Source organism: Nomascus leucogenys, chromosome 21, assembly GCF_006542625.1.
Source record: "Nomascus leucogenys isolate Asia chromosome 21, Asia_NLE_v1, whole genome shotgun sequence".
Taxonomy (NCBI): domain Eukaryota; kingdom Metazoa; phylum Chordata; class Mammalia; order Primates; family Hylobatidae; genus Nomascus; species Nomascus leucogenys.
In genome coordinates, this window is record NC_044401.1 from 53,455,215 (window position 1) to 53,477,619 (window position 22,405).

The following is a 22,405-nucleotide window of genomic DNA, read 5'->3' on the forward strand; positions in this document are numbered from 1 at the left end:
GTATGTTATTGTCTCTTCTGTGAGGTGGTGGGAATACTAATACCCAACTCACGAGGTGTTCCAAGGCTTACATGAGAGCGTCCAGGGTGTTATCCAGAGGTGCTTTATAAATTTAGATGAATGTAGATCTAAATTTCACTCTAATCCTACAAAAGATGGAAGCCAGGCATCTATAACCAGCTCGGAGGACTGCCCTTCCTAGTAAACACTGTTGGATAACATGGCAGTATGTCCTCAATGCAGTCTCACTGACGCTTTGTCTTTATTAGTTCCCTTGAAATTCCCTGACCATCACATACACTCATGTTCAAATGTGACTAGAGAATTGCTTCCAAAACCAAACACTGTTTTCCTTTTCCTTTAGCCTGGGAGTTGATTATTTAGCAAATCATTTTAATTTCCCTTAGACTGTGCTGCTAGTAGAATAACATCATTCTCATCAGATCAGTAACTGAAGCCAGCTGGCTTAGGAGTACTAAAAGACTATTTAGCCTCCTAAAACTTGCCTGCTCCTCCTTTCATGGTAGCAGCAGATGACCTCACATCTCAGACTGGCAACAAAAGACCAGCTAAGCAAACTGCATATTCGAGCAGCAGCCTTTTATAAAGTTTCTAACGCGAGTGGAGAGAATGGGAACTGTCTGAGTACTCTGATGTGGGAACAGGTAGTTGAGAAATGGGGGAGTTTAGTGATCAGATGGAGAGGTAAGCAGGGGCCAAACAAAGACTTTAAAAGCCATGTTAAGGAGTTCAAGTTTTCTTTTGAGGGCAGAGGGAAGTCACCATAGGACTGCAGAAAGACTACTTTAGTTAGAGTATAGAGATCAAATGGAAGGACAGTAAAACCATTGCGAAGGAGACCGAATAGATATGGCTACAGCCAGTCAGTTGAGGAGTTACAGCAGCCTGAACTCAGGTCATTGCAGTTCAGACAGGAAAGATTCACCGTGTTTAGAAGGGAACGACTGGGTCTTGGTGACTAAAGGGATATGGGACATGAAGGAGGAGTCAGAACTAACTCCCAGGTTTTTGGCCTGGGAAGCAGTAGAGCCATTCATTCCCTGAGCAGAGGGGGAGGTTGGGCGAGGATGATGAGTTTAATTTTTAAATCTTATTTTTTTCCCACCTGACTTTGTGGTCAATCAGAATTAACTCTGGGGACAAATACCTGTTTACCTCTCTAGCTTCAAAAGATTCAACTGAACTAAATTAACAAGACAGGTTCAGTCTTGCTCCTAAAAGGCATGCCTCAGTTGATCCTTACCAGCCTTTTCCGGGAACACAGTAGAACGGATTAGTCATTATCCTCTGCTTCTGATTTCTTAAAACTGAAGCATTTCTTCCATTTGTTGGTACCTATATATTTAAATTAGAAGAACACTGGTGCTCTGATGCTGATTTGCTTATCACTTAAGCCTGTGAGTTCTTAAAATAAGTTGTACTTTTGCCTCAGAAGAGATTTTCTTTGTAGGTATATCTGCTTATGGTTGGAAATGAACTGGAAGGATATTTGGGGGATACTAATTTTATCAAAGGTCTGAAATGTAAGATTATGGAAAGGTAGAGATCTTTCACAGCCTAGCCATATTTCTACCTCACATTGTTTCCTGGAGAGTTTCTCTGTCAGTAGACCCATCTGTTTTAAGATCACACGGGGAGTTCATAGTCTTACGTGTTTATTAACTTTGCTGTAGGTCATGTGAAACAAGCTGGAAATCAGAAGAGAAACCTTAGGAGCCATATAGTGACATAGCTTTCTGCATGCTTCTAAAACAAAATCCTGACTTTAGATTCTAACCAGAATTCATAATGACTAGCTTTAGGTAAATAAGGATCTCTCTACAGGGGATGCATCTAAAGAGATGTTGCATTTTTATCCATCGGGGAAGGAGTGAGCAGAATTCCTAAATCATCATCCTTTCCTGTAGAAAGAGTAAGCTTAATGTAATCTGGGCACAGTAGCTCACACCTGTAATCTTAGCGCTTTGGGAGGCTAAGGTGGGAGGATGGCTTGAGGCCAAGGGTTCAAGACCAGCCTGGGCAACAAAGCAAGACCCCATCTCTACAAAAATAAAATAAAATTAGCCAGGCGTGGTGGCACGTACCTGTAGCCCCAGCTACTCAGGAAGATGAGGAGAGAGGATCTCTTGAGCCCAGAAGATGGAGGCTCCAGGGAGCTTTGATGATGCCACTGCACTCCAACCTGGGCGACAGAGTAAAAAAAAAAAAAAAAAAGTGAGCTTAATGTAGACCAAGTAGAAGTCTATGGATTGTGGACTCTGTGAGGGCAGAGACCATAGCTGTTGTCTATACCAGTATCCCTAGCAACTAGTTCAGTGTCTTGCTTATACAGTCAATAAATATTTGTTCTATGTGTGACCAAATAAATGAAAGATTCTAAATTTCCTAGTAGTAGGAAATATCTCCATATAGATAGAAAAATGCAAAAATCATAAATCTGATGAATTTTCACAAAGGGAACACCTTATAGACCTAGTGCCCAGGTGAAGAAATACAGTCATGCCAGTTCCCAGTACCCCTCATGCCCGTCACAGGCATTGCTTCTCCGAGAGTAAGCACCAGCCTGACTCCCAGTGCCACGGTTCTGTTTTACCCATTTTTTAACCATGTATAAGCATGTCCTCTTTTGTGTCTTTCCCTGTTCATTTATAACATAGAGAGATTCATCGTGTTGGGAGTAGCAGTGGTTCATTTCTGCCCAGTGCAGTATTCTGCTGTGTGAATATACCGCAATTTATCCATTCTACTATTGATGGATACGTGGGTTGTTCCTGCTTGGGACTATTACAAGTTGTGCTGCTGTGAATATTTTTGTACCTGTCTTTTGGTGGGTGGGTGTATGCATTCCTGTCAGGTATGTACTGAGGGGTAGAATTCCTGGATGATAAAGCATGTGACTGTTCAGCTTTAGTAGAAACTGCTAAACAGTTGTCCACATTTATACTTGCACTAGCAGAGCTTCTGCTGCAGCACCTCCCTGAATACTTGTATAGGTCTTTTTCATTTTAGGCACTTTAGTGGGTGACTAGTGGTACCATATTGGGCTTTTAATTTACATTTTCCTCATGACTGAGGAAGTCGAGCATTTTTCATTTGTTTATTTGGATATCCTCTTTTGTGAAGCATCTATTCTAGTCTTTTGCTCATTTTCCTACTGAGTTGTCTGTTTTGCTTACTGAATTCTCTCTGCAGTCGGGGCACACCTCCATTGTTGGATACATGTGATGCCAAAATCCCCCACTCTGTGGCTTGTCATTTCACTCTTTTTTTTTTTTTTGAGATGGAGCCTTGCTCTGTCGCCAGGCTGGAGTGGAGTGGCGTGATCTCAGCTCACTGTAACCTCCACTTCCTGGGCTCAAGCGATTCCCCTGTCCCAGCCTCCCAAGTAGCTGGGACTACAGGCACATGCCACCGCGCCCGGCTAATTTTTTGTATTTTAGTAGAGACGGGGTTTCACCATGTTGGCCAGGTTGGTCTTGATCTCCTGACCTCGTGGTCCGCCTGCCTCGGCCTCCCTAAGTATTGGGATTATAGCCGTAAGCCATGTCATTTCACTCTCTTAATGGTGTCTTTTGGTGAAAAGAAGTTCATAATTTCATGTAGTCCGATTTATCCATTTTGTCTTCTATATGTTTAGCAGTTTTTTGTGTCCTGTTTAGAAAATTTTTGCCTATTCCAAAATCGTGAAATTTAAATTCTCCACCTCTGTTGAAATTATAATATTAAGGCAGAAAAGACTCTTCATTCTGACCTGTTGGTTCTTAGCCTTTTGCAAGTCCAGGATTCCTGTGAAAATCTGGCTAGAACTCTGGATGCCCTGCACAGAAGTGCACATACACACACACACAGTAGATTTTCCTGCACTGTTAGGGAGTTCACAAGACACTTAGACTTATCTGTGGACCCCTTGTTAGAGAACCCCTCATCTATTCCAACCTAGTCATTTTACAGATAAGGAAATTGAGGCCCAGGGAAAGGCCACTGTTAGTTTGTGGCCCACCTGAGACTGGAATCCAGGTCTCTTGACTCCGATCCTAGTGCTCTTTCTAACAGATTTCCCTGCTGCAGTCTTTCTGAAAATGTCTCACTGGCAAAGGGAGAATGTTTTAGTCAAGGGAGATTTCTGTCCACTAGCAGCAAAAAAAAATGGCTACATGGTGACACTCTTCTACTTTATGTGTTTACCTTAAATGTTTAAGCTCCAAGGAACTGCTTTTTGAAGTTGAGCTGGGAATTATCATGGCCCATGCATCCTCCTCTAGCTGTGACTCAGTGCCCTGGGGTTGCTATATGAACCTTTCCATGTACAACTACCTGTATTCAGCTTGGTCTTTTGGTTGGTTCTGGCTGGAATTTTAAAAAGCACCTTATATAATAAGCTTCTAGTCTCAATGCTGAAGTGGGTGGGGTTTACCAGAGTGGTTGCTCCAGGGAGAAAATTAAAAGGGGTGGAGGCACGGAAAGGAACTCTGAGTTTCACAGTTGACTAGGTTATGTGGGTTTGCCAGTAGTCAGCTGGTAGACAAACGAAGCCAGAGTGTCTAGAAGTATTCATTAATGATTTTACTGCTCCCCTGCCACTGTCTGCAGTGGTCTTTTCCAAGGCTGTAAGTGGACTAAGCAGTTTACAGGTAACAGGGCCAGATATTTTCAAGCCATCACTCAAACCCCAGTGCTAGGCATGTCCAGAGAGAAACCTGTTACCTTGTCAGCATGCTCACTAAAGTGCACTGCCGGGGTGTGCACTTCACACTCATAGCACAGACCACAGTTTGTGTCTCACAGTGAAAAAGACTGTTCATATCTTTGGGCCACACCCTCAAACACAAACTGAATGATCTCACCCTCAACACAAAGGAAGTTGAGTCCATAATAGCATCCACAAATAGGATACTCTTAGATCTGACAAATAACACCTGTTTATTTTATTCCATTTTTCTTCTTTCCCCTATGCCCCTGGAGAGCCTTTTTCCAGTTTCATCACACACTCGTGACTAAGTAGATGGGGGTGTTAGGGGGCCAGCTGTCCGAATGAGGCACATTTGTCCTGTCATTTCAAAAGCTTTTACAGAGCACCTGCTGTGTTCTGGGTCCTGTACTAGGTGACGGGGCCACCTAGGTGAATAGGACAAGGTCCCTATCCTCAGGAAGCTCCCAGTCCAGGCAGAGGCATGGGTGAATCAGCCCACACGTACTGCGCAGTGTGTTGAGTGAGCACAGATGCTGTGGGGCCACCCTGTGGGTCCAGGGAAGCGCTTCCTAGAGAAGAAATCTAAACAGAGATTCCAAGTCAACGAGGCAGAAAGTGATGGGAACAGCATTTGTCATAGGCAGACAGGTGGCTTTTCACAGTGACATAGAGACAGTGAGGTGGGGTTGGAATTTAGGCCTGAGAGAGAGAACAGGGACCCAGTGGCATACAGAGTCTTATCCTTGTCCTACCTTTTTGAAAGAGCTAAATTCAGAGGCTGCCAGTATGTTCATAACTCAAAAGGATCAGTTATCCCAATAACTTAGGAACCGTTGGCATCCATATCCCTAAATCGGAAAATGCCAAAATCAGAATCATTTCCCCCTACATTGATCACAGTGACCTGTAATCATCTTCAGCTCCCTGGTCTCCTAGAGCCACTGGTCAGCCCCTCGCTGCCCTCCTCCAAGGACAAGTCTCTGCTCAGACTGTCCCTGAAACTCTGAGCATCCACTCAACAAGCCTCCATTTTCTTACTTTCTCATCTTTTCTCTTTTAGGCCTGAAGAAGTCAGTGATTTATAGTTCACTAAAACTGCACAAAATGTGGAAAGGGTGGCTGAGGAAAACATCTTGATTTTGCTTGCTTTTATATATGTTATGTATAGATGAATAAAGTGTTTGATCCTTTTTGACAGAACAGTGTTTGTTACTTTGACCCATTGCTTCAATTCGAAGATACTCTGGTTTATATAATACTTGGTTTTTTAAATGTATGCATCAGCCATTTACCCAGTTGGGACCCAAATATATTAGAGGGCTTAGCATCAGAAGAAAAGAACCCTCTCCATGTACAAAGCCATGTGGGTCCTGCAGAATAGCTTTGCCTGTGGCCTGCATTCTGTAGGTACGTGAGAGTCAGACATGACAAATTGCATGTATGCTGTGAACACGCAGCCCAGGAAACTTACAGGGTGGGGAAGCTTGGCTTTCTCTGCCTGGCTTGTAATGTCTCTAGTCTCCATCCTGTTCACTTGTTTTTTTTCCGACAGGAGCTCGCAAGTGTCACATCAACATTTCCCTGGATCTAGGCTTTTTGTGTTTTTCTTTGTTCTCCACTAAAGTGTATGGCAGTGACTTTTGGGTTAGGAGCCTGGAACAGACACCTTGCAGAACCTGCCTTATTGTAACAGTTAGGATGTGTTTGGGCAACAGGAAACCCGCTGCAGAGTGCCTTGAACAGCAGAGGACAGAATCATGCACCCCAGTTTCTCTCCATCTCTCTGCCCTCTGCCGTTTTAGCATCATGCTGAGGCTGGCTTTGCTCTGTCGTGAGACTGCTGGCAGCAGCTTCAAGGGCTGTGTGCTTCCAAATCACAACTGGGAGCCACAGAGAAGACTCCTTTCAGATGGCCTCTTAGAAAAGCAAGAAACCTTCCCAACAGCCCCTAGCAAGCCTCTGTTTGGTTTCACGGATGCTGATTGGGTTACATGCCCATCCCAGAGCCAGTAAATGGACAAAGGATGGAACTAAGCTGATAGGCTCAGGCCTGAGCCACCAGCCCCAGCCCAAGAGGTAACTTCCCTCCCCTCGGCTCTGAAGCTCACAGGCTGTGAAGCTCACAGCCCTCCCTCCCCTCTGAAGCTCACAGGCTTCAGAGAAGGAGTAGACACTTAAATGGGAGTTGAGGAGGAAGGGCTGTTGGGAAGCAACCACCTCCTCCCACCTCATCCACCTCACAAGCCATACGAATCTATTTGATTGAACCTCAACTTGTCTTTTTTTCCTGCAAATCGTCTTTGTCCCACCTCACACTCTGTATTTCCATTGCCAAGTATTGTAATGCAGACCCGTAGGCTCTCTTGTACATTTGAACAATCCCTTGTCTACTTTTTTTTGTTTACTATTGGGTTTAGCTCATTCTAACCCATAGCATAGTGAAGAGTGCAGACTTCAGATTCAGCCAAACTGAGTTACATCTCATCCCCACTACTAACCAGCTATGTGATTTTCGGCAAGTTATCAAGCCTCTGAATAGTTTCACCATCTGTGAGATGGAAATAACATTACAGACCTCTTGAGTCGTGCTGGTCTGTGCACTCACCCCTGTAGAACACCTAGGGTAGTGCCTTGTGCCTAGCATTGAGCAAATGGTTGTTGCTGCTGTGGTACCTTTGTATTATTGGTTTTGTTATTATTTTCTTTTTCTTTTCTTTTTTTTTTTTTTTTTTTGAGATGGAGTTTCGCTCTTGTTGTCCAGGCTGGAGTGCAGTGGCATGATCTTGGCTCACTGTAACCTCCGCCTCCTGGGTTCAAGCAATTCTCCTGCTTCAGCCTCCTGAGTAGCTGGGATTACAGGTGCCTGCCACCACGCCCAGCTAATTTTTTCTATTTTTAGTAGAAACAGGGTTTCATCATATTGGCCAGGCTGGTCTTGAACTCCTGACCTCAGGTGATCCACCTGCCTCGGCCTCCCAAAGTGCTGGGATTACAGGCGTGAGCCACTGTGCTTGGCCTATTATTTTCTTCTATAAGCCTTTTTGTTTATTTGTGTAAGTTTTTTCCTTAAGAACCCCAAATAGACTGGGCGTGGTGGCTCATGCTTGGAATCCCAGCACTTTGGAAGGCTGAGGCTGGAGAGTTGCTTGAGCCCAGGAATTCAAGAGCAGCCTGGGCAACATAGCGAGAGCACATCAGTACAAAAAGTTTTTTTTAAATTAGCTAGATGTGGTGGCACATGCCTGTGGTCCCAGCCACTTGGGAGGGAGGACCACTTGAGCCCAGGAGGTCAAGGCTACAGTGATCTGTGATTGTGCCGCTGTATTCCAGCCTGGGAGACAAAATGGATTCTCTACTGCTTATGCGATACGAATTTTTCCTCATCCTATTCAAGACTCACTATAATCTGGCTTTATTTTAACTTCTGTCCTCTGTATCTGATAGAGCTTTTTATATTCCCAAAGTAGATACTTTACCAGCTAGATACTCGTTGGATCACAGAACACCAGGGTCACTCTCCAGCTATGGCATCTGAGGCCTCTGGAGAGGAAGTGACTGCCTGGGGTCATAACATATGTGAGTAACATTGCCGGGGCTTGAATCCTGGCCTCCAGACTCTGGTGTAGTGCCTTTTCTCACACAGCCTGCAGCTTTCACAAATGATGAATACTTGTGTCTTTGTGTTCCACTGCCCCTAGATGTATTCTTCCTTTTCCTCAATCTAAGGTGATTCGTCAAAAAGGCATATAAGGAGGAGAGGTAAGACTTTCTCTGAGGAAAGTGGAACTCTTCGGGAGTAAGTAGCTCTTCTCATTCCAGAAGGCTCAAGAAATAAATGTATTTTGGTGTCACACCTAGAGTTGGTTCTCAACTCTTTCCAGCTGCGTCCTTGGTCAAGTTGCTAAACCCTTCTGAACCTCAGTTTCTGTATCCATGATGTAGGTATTCTTATACCCATCTGTCAGGTTTGGTGTTAGAATTAAATGACATAACATGTAAATTACCTAACGTGGTTCTTGGCACATCATGATAGTATCTCTGCTATCCAGTTCAGATGGTGAGTTTAGATGGCATGGGATAGTCCCTCATATATTAGTCAGTCTAGTCAAGAAAATGGAAACAACCCTAAGTATATCAAATAGAAGGAATTTAATATAGGGAATTTGTTAGATGTTGGGAGGCTGGGAAACAAAAAAGAAAGGGTACCCTGGAGGAGGAAGAAGGGATGACGTGCAGAGAATCTGCACATCAGGACGGTGCTAGCATCCCTGGACTGGAACTTACAAGCCCACACCTGCTGCTGTGTTGCTGGAGATGCTCCCTGTAGTGGTTTCAAAATATGTTCACAAATTCTTTGGCCCTCCTCCTAGCAGTAGCATTCATTTTCCCTCCTTGAATATCGGCGGGCCTTAGTGACTTGCTTCTAACACGTAGAATATAACAGATGAGATGCTCTATGACTTCCAAGGCTAGATCCTAAAAGGTAACACAACTTCCACCCGGCTCTCTCTCAGGACACTTGGCTTGGAACCCAGCTGCCATGTTGTGAGGGCGCCAGGCCACTGGGAGAGGCCACATGTAGGTGTTTTGGCTGACGTCCAACATCAGTTGCCGGACGAGTGAGCAAGCCTGTAACTCCAGCCCCAGCCACTGTGACTATGACAGAACAAGAGAGCCCAAGCAGGACCTGCCTAGCCAAGCCCAGTCAGCTTTTGGAAGTCTGAGGGAGAATAAGAAAATGATCATCGTCATTTAAAGTCATTGAGTAGTCCAGGCGTGGTGGCTCACGTGTAATCCCAGCACTTTGGGAGGCTGAGGTGGGAGAATTGCTTGAGCCCAGGAGTTCGAGACCAGCCCAGGCAACATAGTGAGACTTCCGCATCTCTACAAAAACTTTAAAATGAGGTAGCACACACCTGTAGCCCCAGCTACTCAGGAGGTTGAGGTGGGAGGATTGCTTGAGCCTAGAAGGTTGAGGCTGCAGTGAGCTGTGATTGTGCCACTGCACAATCTAGTCAAGAAAAATGGAAACAACCCTAAGTATAATACATAGAAGGGGCTGGCCGCAGTGGCTCACGCCTGTAATCCCAGCACTTTGGGAGGCTGAGGCAGGTGGATCACGAGGTCGGGAGTTCGAAACCAGCCTGGCTAACACGGTGAAACCCCATCTCTACTAAAAATACAAAACTTAACTGGGCATGGTAGGGGGTGCCTGTAGTCCCATCTACTCAGGAGGCTGAGGCAGGAGAATCACTTGAACCTGGGAGGTGGAGGTTGCAGTGAGCCAAGATTGCGCCACTGCACTCCAGCCTGGTAACAGAGCAAGACTCCATCTCAAAACAAAACAAAACAAAAACAAAAACCAGATGCCACTTGACAACCACCAGTAACTGCTGCTGCAGTTGTAGTCAAACCCAGGAACTTCTCTTCCTCCTATCTTCTGATCTGGCACCATGGTCTCCAATCAGCAAAACCTAATAGAAAGCCAGCTGGTAAGAAAGCCTGGGCAACATAGTTTGCAGGCTCCTACCCCAGCAGTAGAGAGTGGAGTACAGAGGAATGGCTGAGCTCACCAGAGAAACACCTGCCTGTGGTGACTGAGCATCCAGATCCACCCTTCAATCATATATAAATTTCCATACACCAGCAGCAGCTTCCTGTTTCTACCCAACGTGATGCAGCTATCCTTTGTACAAAAGAAAATGCTCTCAAATTAGCCAGGGGTGGTGGTGGGCACCTGTAGTCCCAGCTACTTGGGAGGCTGAGGTGGGAGAATCACTTGAACCCAGGAGGCGGAAGTTGCAGTGAGCCATGATTGCACCACTGCACTCCACCCTGGGGGACAGAGCGAGACTCCTCCTCCTCAAAAAAAAAAAAAAAAGAAATGTTCTCACTTTTCTGGCAGGAAAGAGTAAACAAAGTCCCTACAGTTACTGTATTCATCTCTGGGTGATGTTAATGCCTCTTTAATTATAATCCCAACTGGATATTGTATAATTTAGAAACTAGCCTATAACGTTAACCACTACCCACTCTCCTTACATAAAATAGTTGAAGAGAAGGGGTTAAAAATACCCGTGTGCCTGTCTGTGAGTGTGTATATACACATTACCACGCAAGGAAGGAAATAGGCCTACCTTTTTTGGTTTGGTTTTGGTTTTGGTTTCTTTTGTTTTTTGAGGCAGAGTCTTGCTCTGTTGCCCAGGCTGGAGTGCAGTGGCGCGATCTTTGCTCACTGCAACCTCCGCCTCCTGGGTTCAAGCGATTCTGCCACCTCAGCCTCCTGAGTAGCTGGGATTACAGGCTCACACCACTACACCTGGCTAATTTTTTGTATTGTTAGTAGAGACAGGGTTTCACCATGTTGACCAGGCTAGTCTCGAACTCCTGAACTCAAGTGATCTGCCCTCCTTGGCCTCCCAAAGTGCCAGAATTACAGGCATGAGCCACCGCATCATTTTTTAAAAAGGTTATGATATCACAGTAGATACGGCATCTTTCTCCCTTTACCCATTGTGTTCCTGTTGCCCTCAGCCTGTACTTCATTTGGGCAGAGTTCCTTACCTGGTTGGGGCCCAAATCTCCACTACCGAAGAGCTGTCCCTATGGGTCCTGTCTATATAGGGTTGTTGTAGTCTTTAACTTTTAGTGAACATGGTTCCACGTTTTACATTTTGAGTCGTGAGAATTTAATAGTGCTTACTATTCAGAGCAATGTTTCTTGTATCAACTCACTCATCCTTACGCAACCCAATAAGGCAAGTACAATTATTCTAACTTTACAAATCAGGAAACAGGCTCAAAGAGGTTAAGTACCTTGCCTAAAGTCACACAGCTAGTTAAGTGGTAGAACCAGGATTCAAGCCCACGTTTGAATGGTCTGAATCTGGTCTCAGTGCTCATAACCACTGCTCAGTCACCATGGGCAGGTGTTTCTCTATACCATACCACAGCTGAGCACACAATAGGTGCTCATTAAATGGTAGCTGTTATTGTTGATATTACTGCCATTTGATAACCGTCTCTTGGAGTTATGAATCTTATACTCACTTATAAAAACAACCGGTTATTTAAACAATGCCTGGCAAATGACATCGTCCTGATTTGTGGCTAGAATTCCTTAAAACACTGTTTCAGAATTTACAACTATCTCATGAAAAGTCTGATTCCTAAAAGAGAGCTTGTCTCCAGGTTGCTTGCCCTGGCTTCTAATCATAACATTTCCCTTTATTAGCCATGGGAAAAGCTTTGGATTTGGTGACCAAAGGCGTCAGGTCAAACCCCCCAGGTCAGCTCTGACACAGATCAGCCAGGTGATGTTTGGAGCTGATGGTTGAGTTTCCTCACTGTGCTGCAAGATCATCAGTCCCTGGGAGACTGGAGAAAAAGTGGTTTGGCAAAACCATAAATGCAAGAGAGCCCAGCACCGATGAGCTGCCTCTGCCCACAAGTGTAATAATATCAGCCCAAGTGACCCCTAAATGAGAGTCAAAATAGCCATGTGCTCAGTGAGATTCTTTTATACTCTGGCACATAAGCAGGACTTTAGAAAGGAGAAGCTCTTCTCCAGCACCCTGGGGGTTGCTGAGGGTCTCCATGGCCAGAGTTCTCTTCTGCAGCTCCAGCTGAATCATGGATCCCTACTCCTTTGAGGCTCTCCATGGCAGTGAGTCTTCAAGCCCCGAGTACTACGTGAGCCCTCTCCCTCCAAAACACCTTCAGTGAGCTAGAGGACACACAGGACTGAATCTCATCAGACACACTGCATTAGACTAAGGGAAGATGCTCATCGACCCAGGCACTCTGTCCCACCAAAAACTCACTGAGCTGCTTGAACCCACAGAAAGGTCCATGCCCCAAACTCCAACCATGTGGTGAGGAGTAAGGGAGTAAACTAAAGTTTCACAGGCACAGGCCAGCATCTGTGAAAGTACTTTGAACTAGTAGATGGTATAAAAATGGAGAAAACCTAAGATTTATGGAAGGCCTATGGTTTATGGAAGGTGATACATAAACAGCCTCACTTAATCCTTATCCTACTTCTACAACATACATACAATCCCACTTGTGTGTGTGTGTGTGTGTGTGTGTGACAGGGTCTCATTCTGTCACCCAGGCAGGAGTGCAGTAGCACGATCTCAGCTTACTGCAGCCTTGACTTCCTGGGCTCAGGCCGTCCTCCCACCTTAGCCTCCCAAGTAACTGAGACTATGGGCACGCACCACCACCCCTGGCTAATTTTTTGTGTTTTTAGTAGAGATAGGGTTTTACCATGTTGCCTAGGCTGGTCTTGAACTGCTGGGCTCAAGTGATCCATCCACCTTGGCCTCTTAAAGTGCTGGGACTACAGGTGTGAGCCACCACACCCAGCCCAACTTTTTAAAAAAAATTTTTACAACCAAGAAAACAGGATTACAGAGGTTAATCTAGCCCCATAGCAGGATTTGAATTCAGTTCTGTATGACTCAAAAATCCATTCACTTTCCAGTATCACACCCCATCTTTGGGCCATGCCTGCAGGATGTGGGTTGTTCTCTCCATGTGTATCCAGGTGATCTGACCCATGATTATTTTCAGCCATCACTGGCCATGCAGCTAAAGACAGCTGGTGTCATTTCTTTTTTCTGTTCCTTCTGAGATGAAGTGGGACCATAGAAAATTCCTTCCTAGAATGAGCTACGTCGGAAGAGATGATACATGCATGATATGTCAGAATTAATAGGAAACTTTAAAACCGTCTAAACTCCTTCACCTTACCGGTGGGATGAGTGAACCCAGGCAGGCTGTGACTTCCAAGGTCACATCAATTTGTTGACGGCCGGGACAAAAACCTGGGTCTCTTATTTTTTTATTATTATTATTATTATTATTATTATTATTATTATTATTATTTTGAGATGGAGTCCCACTTTGTCACCCAGGCTGGAGTGTAGTGGTATGATCTTGGCTCACTGCAACCTCCACCTCCCAGGTTCAAGCAATTCTCCTGCCTCAGCCTCCTGAGTAGCTGGGATTCCAGATGTGCACCACCATGCCCGGCTAATTTTTGTATTTTTAGTAGAGATGGGGTTTTGCCATGTTGGCCAGGCTGGTCTCGAACTCCTGACCTCAGGTGATCCGCCAGCCTTGGCCTCCCAAAGTGCTGGGATTACAGGCATGAGCCACCGCGCCTGACCGGGTCTCTTACTTTTTACTTAATTACCCTTTCGCTTCAGCATGCTGTTCTACCCACCCCACATATGGGTAAATTATAACAGGGCTAAGAGCTTCAGCAGCATTTCTGAGATCAGGAAGAACAAAACGTCTGAGCCCATCATTCTTTCCAAACACTACAGGACATCTACCTAAATTTAGCTCCTAACTAACTTGAATTTCATTGTCCCCAACTCCTTCTTGTATAACTATCCTACTGTGACAACTGAGCTACAGATACGAGAAAGTCCCTAAAATTCCAGGTTGCAGTGGGTTACATAGAAGAGGATGACAGGATGTGGCAGATGAAAAGCAGAAGTCTAAAGGCTATTCCCAGAGAGGAGGCTTTAGTTCAACTGGCATTAGTTGAATTACAGGAATAAAATGTTCCCAGACAGTGTTGGTTGGAGGAGATGGGATATGCCAAGATGATGGTGTTGTGGTGCTGCCTCAGTAAGCTTACGGTAAATCAAATAGGGAAGATAAAATCCACCCTCATAACACAAGGTGAGAAGCGATCAATGCTGTGAACAGAAGTTCATTCATTCACTGATTTAGTCAAGTATTTAACAAAAATTTAATAAATGCCCTCTGCATACCAAGAGCTGGAGCCCTGGAGAGTTGTCCCAATTGTAAGGATCTTACAATGCAGAAAAGTAAAGTAAATTGTGAATTAGATTTCTCTGATAAGTACTTAATTATAGGGGTAACTGTAGTGTGCTATAGAGATACCTCAAAGTGACAGGAAACTGGTTGAGCCATTACAGTGTGCCAGGCACTCTTCTAAGCACTTTCTATATATTTATTCATTTGATCCTCACCACAGCCTTATGTAACAGGGACTCTTATTATTCCCTATTGCATGCATGAGGAAACGGAGGCACAGAAAACTAACAGGACAGCCTGGATCCCAAACCGGGCCATCAGGTTCCAAAGCCCTCCCTCTTAACCTCTTGACTAAACTGTCTTTCAGTCACTTGGTGTTCTCCCAATCTGGAGGGAAGCAGCAAGTGATGTCCAGCCTGTTACTTTAAGAACAAGTAGGGGTTAACCAGAGGAGAAGGAAGAGTATTCCAGACATAGGACTATGGATATTCAAAAGCCCTAAATGAAGAGATCACAGTGTGTTCAGGGAAGTAAAGTTAGTTCAAGATGAATAAAGTGCCAGACATATACTGTGCAGGAGTGAGGCTGGAGAAATGACTGAGGCCAGATCACGAAAGGTCTTACGATTCTTGTTAGTCTGTTCATTGTTATCCCCAGAGCAATGGAGAGCCAGCCAGGGATTTTTGAGCTAGAGAGTGACAAAAGTGGATTTGCATTTCATAAACATCAGTGTGGCTGCACTATGGAGAATAGACTAGAAAGGGGAAGACTGTAGTCATCTAGTTGAGAGATGATGGTAGTCCAGGGCAGGATCACTGAGAATGGACCAAAAGGGACAGATTGAAGTGATGTCTAGGAAGTGGACTCAGTACAACTTGATGACTGACTATGGAGAAGGGCTTGCCAAGGCTCCCGCTGGCACAAATGGGAGAATGGTGTGCCTGTTTCCTCAGCTGGGGATCCAGGAGGAGGGGCATATTTGGGGACAGCAGGAGGATGGTGATGAATTCAGGTCTGCACATGCTGGGTTTGGAATGTCTGTGGGAGATGTTGAGTAAACAGTTGGTTCCCCAGGTCTGGAGCTGGAAATGGAAATGTGAGAATTGGCAGCTAATCGATGGTGATTAAAGCCACCATGGGAGTGAATGAGGTTCTCTCAGGAAGTCTATGGAGTACAAAGAGAAGAGAGCCAAGGGCACACCAACAACAAACACCAGCATGAAGGGAACAAACAAACCCCAGAGGTAATCAGAGGAAAACACAGAGAGCAGGGGTCAGGTCGCAGGAGATGGATGGTGACTGTGTAGTTCGGACATTTGTCCCCTCCAAATCTCATGTTGAACTTGGATCCTTGGTGTTGGAGGTAGGGCCTGGTGAGAGGTGTGTTGGTCATGGGGCTGGCTCCCTCATGAAGAGCTTTACCATTCTCACTAGAGCGAGTGAGTTCTCACTCTTAGTTCCTGCATGACCTGGCAGTTAAAAGGAGCCTGGCACCTTCCTCCTCCTCTCTTTGCTCTCCCTTCAATTTGTAAAGAGTAAAGGTTTATTTGGCTCATGATTCTGATGGCTAGAAAGTTCAAGATTGAGCATCTGCATCTGGTGAGGGCCTCATGCTGCCCCCACTCATGGCAGACGGGGAAGGGGAACCAGTGTGCAGAGGTCACATGGCCCGAGAGAGAGCCGGCAAAGGCGGTGCCAGACTCTTTTTAACAACCTGCTCTCACAGGAGCTAACAGAGTGAGAACTCACCACTGAGGGAGGGCATTAATCTATTCATTAGGGATCTGCCCTCGTGACCCAAACACCTCCTATTAGGCCCCATTTCCAATGGTGGGCATCAAATTTCAATATTAGCTTTGGAGGGGACAGACATCCAAACCATAGCATAGCAGATGCCCTCAAAAAAGTGAAAGGCTAACCTAAAGAATGGGAAAAAATATTTGTAAATCATGTATCTGATAAGGTACTTATAACTAGGATATAAAGACAACCATAGTAAAAATAGGCAAAGGATCTGAACACACACTTCTCCAAAAAAGATATACGAATGGCCAATAAACACATGAGAAGGTGCTCAACATCACTCATCATCAGGGAATGCAAATCAAATCACAATGAGATACCACCTCACACCCACTAGGAAGGCTAAATAAAAAAGACACAGTCATTTTCTGAGGTTTTTTCCAAAAAAGAGATTAAAGGAGAAGAAAAAAAGGACAAAAAGCAAGTGTTATTTTACAAAGATGTGAAGACAGTGGAGCCCTCGTGTGCTGCTAATGGGAATGTGAAGTGGGGCAGTTGCTAAGGAAAACAGTCAGTTCCTCAAGTGGTTAAATACAGAGTTCCTGGGACACAGAGGCGGGCCATTGCATGAGCCCAGGAGTTTGAGACTGGGCAACATAGCAAGACCCTGTGTCTACAAAAAATTTAAAAATTATCTGGGTTTGGCGTGTGTGCCTGTAGCCCCAGCTACTTGAGAGGCTGAAGCGGGAGGATCACTTGACAAGCCTAGGAGTTGGAGGTTGCAGTGAGCTGTGATTGCACCACTGCACTCCAGCCTGGGTGACAGAATGAGACCCTGTCTCTAAAAAAGAAAAAAAAAACCATAGAGTTCTCATATGACCCAGAAATTCTATTCCCAGGTATATATACCCAAGAGAAATGAAAATATGTGTCCACACAAAAACTGGACAATGGACTGTTAACCGACAATAAAAAAGAGTGAAATGCTGATGCAGACTATGACACGGATGAGCCTCGAAAACATGATGCCAAGTGGAAGAAGCCTCACACAAGAGACCACTTACTATACGATTTCACATACATGAAATGCCAGAATAGCCAGATATACCGAGACAGGATGTAGAACTGTGGCTGCTGAGGGCTGGAAGTGGGTAATGGGGGCTTAGGAGTGAAGCTAAGAATTGGGAAGTTTTCTTTTTAGGTTAATGGGAATGTTCTAAAACTGTATGATGGCAGTACAACTCTATAAATAAAAACACTGAATTTACACTTTTTTTCTTTTTTGAGATGGAGTCTCGTTCCCTCACCCAGGCTGGAGTGCAGTGGCAGGATCTTGGCTCACTGCAGCCTCCACCTCCCGGGTTCAAGCAATTCTCCTGCCTCAGCCTCCCGAGTAGCTGGGATTATAGGTGCACACTGCCACACCCGGCTAATTTTTGTATTTTTAGTAGAGACAGAGTTTCACCATGTTGGCCAGGCTGGTCTCGAAGTCTGGATAGCAAGTGATCCACCTGCCTAGGCCTCCCAAAGTGTTGGGATTACAGGTGTAAGCCACCGCACCCGGCCTGCTGAACTGTACACTTTAAATGGCTGAATTCTATGGTATGTAAATTATATCTCAGTGAAGCTGTTAAAAAGTTTTTCAGTGCTGCTTCTTGGTTGGTTAAAACATTAATCCTGACATCATTTGGTAGTACCTCAACTCCTTTTTGGAAATGCCCAAAGCCTTTTATGCTAGATTAGCTCTAATTGAATAAGTAAAAGCTCAAATAGTTACCTTTTTTTCCTCTTCCAGCTTTATTGAAGTATAACTGACAAAAAAAATTATATGTATTTAAGGTATATGATCTCATGATTTGATGCATGTATACATTGTGAAAAGATCACCACAATCAAGTTAATTAGCATACCCATATCCTCACATAGTTAGCATTTTTGTCTGTGTGGTGAGAACACTTAGGAGCTATTCTCTTAGCAAATTTCAAGTAGACAATACATTATTTTTAAATGTAGTCACCATACTGTACATTAGATCCCCAGAACTGAATGTTTGTACCCTTTCACCAAAATCTTCCCATTCCACCTACCGCTGGGAACTACGATTCTACTGTTTATGAGTTTGATACTTTCAGATTCCACACAGAAGTGAGATCACACAGTCTTTGTCTTTCCATATCTGGTTTATTTTACTAAGCATAATATCTCCAATGTTTCATCCAGGTTGTCACAAATGGCAAGATGTCTTTCTTTTTTTTGGTGAAATAATGTTTGCAAGCTCCTTGACTTACAGTGGGGCTACGTCCCCATAAATTCATCGTAAAGTCGAAAGAGCATTAAGTCCTGGATGGTCTGTCTGTGCAGTCATGTGTCACTTAGTGACAGGGATACCCTCTGAGAAATGCGTTGTCCGGCAATTTTCTTCTTATGTGAGCGTCATACAGTGCACTTACAGAAACCTAGATGGCCGGCCGGGCGCGGTGGCTCACGCTTGTAATCCCAGCACTTTAGGAGGCCGAGGCGGGCGGATCACGAGGTCAGGAGATCGAGACCACGGTGAAACCCCGTCTCTACTAAAAATACAAAAAATTAGCCGGGCGTGGTGGCAGGCGCCTGTAGTCCCAGCTACTCGGAGAGGCTGAGGCAGGAGAATGGCGTGAACCCAGGAGGCGGAGGTTGCAGTGAGCCGAGATTGCGCCACTGCACTCCAGCCTGGGTGACAGAGCGAGACTCCGTCTCAAAAAAAAAAAAAAAGAAAAAAAAGAAACCTAGATGGCTTAACCTACCACTGCACACCTAGGCTACATGGGATGGCCTACTGCTCCGAGGCCACAAACCTGTCCAGCAGGTTACTGTGCTGAATACTGAGGCATTTGTAACACAGTGGTGAGCATTGTGTGTCTAGATGTGTCCACGCACAGCGAAGGTACAGTAAGTCAGGCACAGTGGTCCACATCTGTAGTCCCACCTACTTTGGAGGCCGAAGCAGAAGGATTGCTTCAGTTCATGAATTCAAGGCCAGCCTGGGCAACATGGTGAGACCCTGTCTCTAAAAAAAAATTTTAAAATGGCCGGGCACAGTGGCTCATGCCTGTAATTCCAACACTTTGGGAGGCTGAGGTGGGCAGATCACGAGGTCAGGAGATCAAGAGCATCCTGGCTAACACGGTGAAACCCCGTCTCTACTAAAAAAAATACAAAAAATTAGCTGGGTGTGGTGGCGGGCGCCTGTAGTCCCAGCTACTCGGAGAGGCTGAGGCAGGAGAATGGCGTGAACCTGGGAGGCGGAGCTTGCAGTGAGCTGAGATCGGGCCACTGCACCCCAACCTGGGCAACAGAGCCAGACTCTGTCTCAAAAAAAAAAATTAAAAAATAAAAGATCTATTTCTAGAAAAATTACCAGCCAAAAGAAAAACATTTGCAAACAGGTGGAAGACAAATGTAGAATGTACTGAGTTCATGGGGACACTGAAATTCTAATCTTACACACACACACACACACACACACACACACACACACACCTCTTAAAAAAGAAACAGTTCGGTAAGAATACGGTATTGTAATCTTAAGGGACCACTGTTGTGTCTGTGATCCATCACTGAAACATCGGCATGCAGTGCATGGCTGTATATATACATAAACACACCCCACGTTTTCTTGATCTGTTCATCTGTCAACAGATGCTTAGGTTGTTTCCATATCTTGGCTATTGTGAATAATGCTGCGCAAATGGTTATCTTTAGGATCAAATGGGACGACAGAGATGGTCACACCTAGCTCACATTAGGAGCTCAGTAAATAATTATTATATCTGAATCTGAGTTAAGTTACTTCCACCAGTGCAGTGGTGTGACTTTATTTAAACTCAGCACACACATCTCTCTAAATCTATAATGATTTGCACACAAGTGTTGGAGATGTGACTGCAGAGTGGCTAGGTCCTGGCCACCTTGGTGAAATTGTAACACTGTACTGAAAGACAGTTGAGGGGTAAGTTGTTCACATGGGTTTCGGAAACCCCCAGGGTGGTGGCAGGGAATGTGACAGGAAGAGGGGGACTAGGGCCCCAAAGCCTGGCAAACGTGGGGCCTGACCAGTGGTCCTTCAGTGATAGTGATAAGGAAAGTATTCTGGCTTATGGCTGGAACCTTGCTATGGTCTGAATTTTGTGTGTCCCCCAACCAAAAAAAATTCCTGTGTTGAAATACTTTGATGACAAAAATAATGCATCTTAATATTTAAAAAGGCCAGGTGCGGTGGCTCATGCCTGTAATCCCAGCACTTTGGGAGGCTGAGGCGGGTGGATCACGAGGTCAGGAGTTCAAGACCAGCCTGGCCAAGATGGTGAAACCCCATCTCTACTAAAAATACAAAAATTAGCCGGGCGCGGTGGCAGGCGCCTGTAATCCCAGCTACTTGGGAGGCTGAGGGCAGGAGAATCACTTGAACCTGGGGAGCGGAAATCGCAGTAAGCCGAGATCGCACCACTGCACTCCAACCTGGGTAACAAAGCAAGACTCTGTCTCAAAAAAAAAAAAAAGCTTTCAATGTGATGGTATTAGGAGATGAGGATTTGGGAGTTTATTGGGTCATGAGGGCAGATTAGGACACTATCAACAAGACCCAGGGAGATCCTTTCTTCCTTCTTCTATGTGAGGTTGCAATGAGAAGTGGCCATCTATGAACCAGAAAGCCCTCACTAGACACTGAATCTGCCAATGCCTTGATCTCAGACTTCCCAGCCTCCAGGCTGAGAAATACATTTCTGTTGTTTATAAGCCACCCAGTCTATGGCATTTTGTTATAGCAACCCAACAGACCAAGACGAACCTCCCAGGGAGAGCAGTAGGGCCTTGGGCAGTCTCGGGAGCCAGAGGATTGCAGGCGGCAGCTGGGGCCTGTGACATGTGGCTGTTTCACGGAAAGTGCTCCCTCTTCTGTCCATCTTGGGCTAGCCTGGCCATCTAGATAATAGTCCCTCTGGCACTCAGTTACTGCTCTTGTTGGCAGGGTGGAGAGCCTGCCTGTCAGCTTGGTTTGATGGAGAACTTTCCAGGTGCACATAGAAAGGGGCAGAGCACCTTTCTGATTCCCAAGGAAGCAAAGAAAGCAGCTTTCATTCTAACATGGTGAGAGAGCTCTCCCTGGCTCTGTTTTGTCCAGGAAGTTTTCCTGTGCACAAAGTGTGCGTTCATAGCGTCAGAGAGCAAGAGTGCTCAAACCTGTTTTAGGTGGCAGAACACCTGGAAATTATAGCTTCCTTTGCATAAGATGATGAAACACTGACTTTTCTTTTTTGTTGTTTGTTTTGGTTTGGTTTTTTTGAGATGGAGTCTTGCTCTGTCTCCCAGGCTGGAGTGCAGCAGCATGATCTTGGCTTACTGCAACCTCCGCTTCCCGGGTTCAAGTGATTCTCCTGCCTCAGCCTCCCAAGTAACTGGGATTACAGGCATGCACCACCATGCCCTGCTAATTTTTGTACTTTTAGTAGAGACGAGGTTTTGCCATGTTGGCCAGGCTGGTCTCGAACTCCTGACCTCAGGTGATCCACCCACCTCAGCTTCCCAAAGTGCTGGGATTACAGGCGTGAGCCACTGCACCTGGCCCTCAACACTGACTTTTCTATTTCTCACTGTATGAACCACAATTTAGCTCGGAACACATTGATGGATTTAGCATCTAGGTTGGGCAAGAAACGTTCTGCTTAATTAAATGTGCATACTGTTATAAATTAATGAAATCACAGCTAGAAGCCTACTGGCTCATGGAGAAAACAAGCTGTTGAGCTACTCAGGGTCAAGTTTCCAAGTGTCTCCATTCCTGCTTGTTTGCCAACAGGTCTGGATGTTCTGCTAGTACTTGGTGGTAGTCATCAAAGAAAATGTTGGGGTGGGGCTGGGCACAGTGGCTCACGCCTGTAATCCTAGCACTTTTGGAAGCCAAGGCAGGAGGGCTGTTTGAGGCCAGGAGTTCAAGACCAACCTGGCCAAAATAGCGAGACCCCACCTCTAGTTTTTAAATTTTATAAAAAATTAAAAATGTTGGGAGAAAAATAGTTCACAAAGTGCTAGTCATTAACTAGCTTTTTTTTAAAAGCAAATCAAAAATAAAATAAAGCATACTTGGAGGCTTTGGAATCAGAAAGACCTGGGTTT

The 22,405-nt window shown here is 45.1% G+C and overlaps 1 protein-coding gene across 2 annotated transcripts in view; it reads left to right on the top strand.

Moving 5' to 3' along the window:
- TAMM41 (TAM41 mitochondrial translocator assembly and maintenance homolog) overlaps window positions 1–5,911 on the top strand; it is a 59,008-nt gene extending 53,097 nt beyond the window's left edge. For both annotated transcript variants that reach the window (XM_003264983.1, XM_030801776.1), the window contains one exon: window positions 5,772–5,911. In XM_003264983.1, the coding sequence (XP_003265031.1) occupies window positions 5,772–5,848 (77 nt within the window). In that variant the 3' untranslated portion in view covers window positions 5,849–5,911. The remainder of the gene's footprint in view (window positions 1–5,771) is intronic.
- The last annotated feature ends 16,494 nt before the right edge of the window (window positions 5,912–22,405 follow it).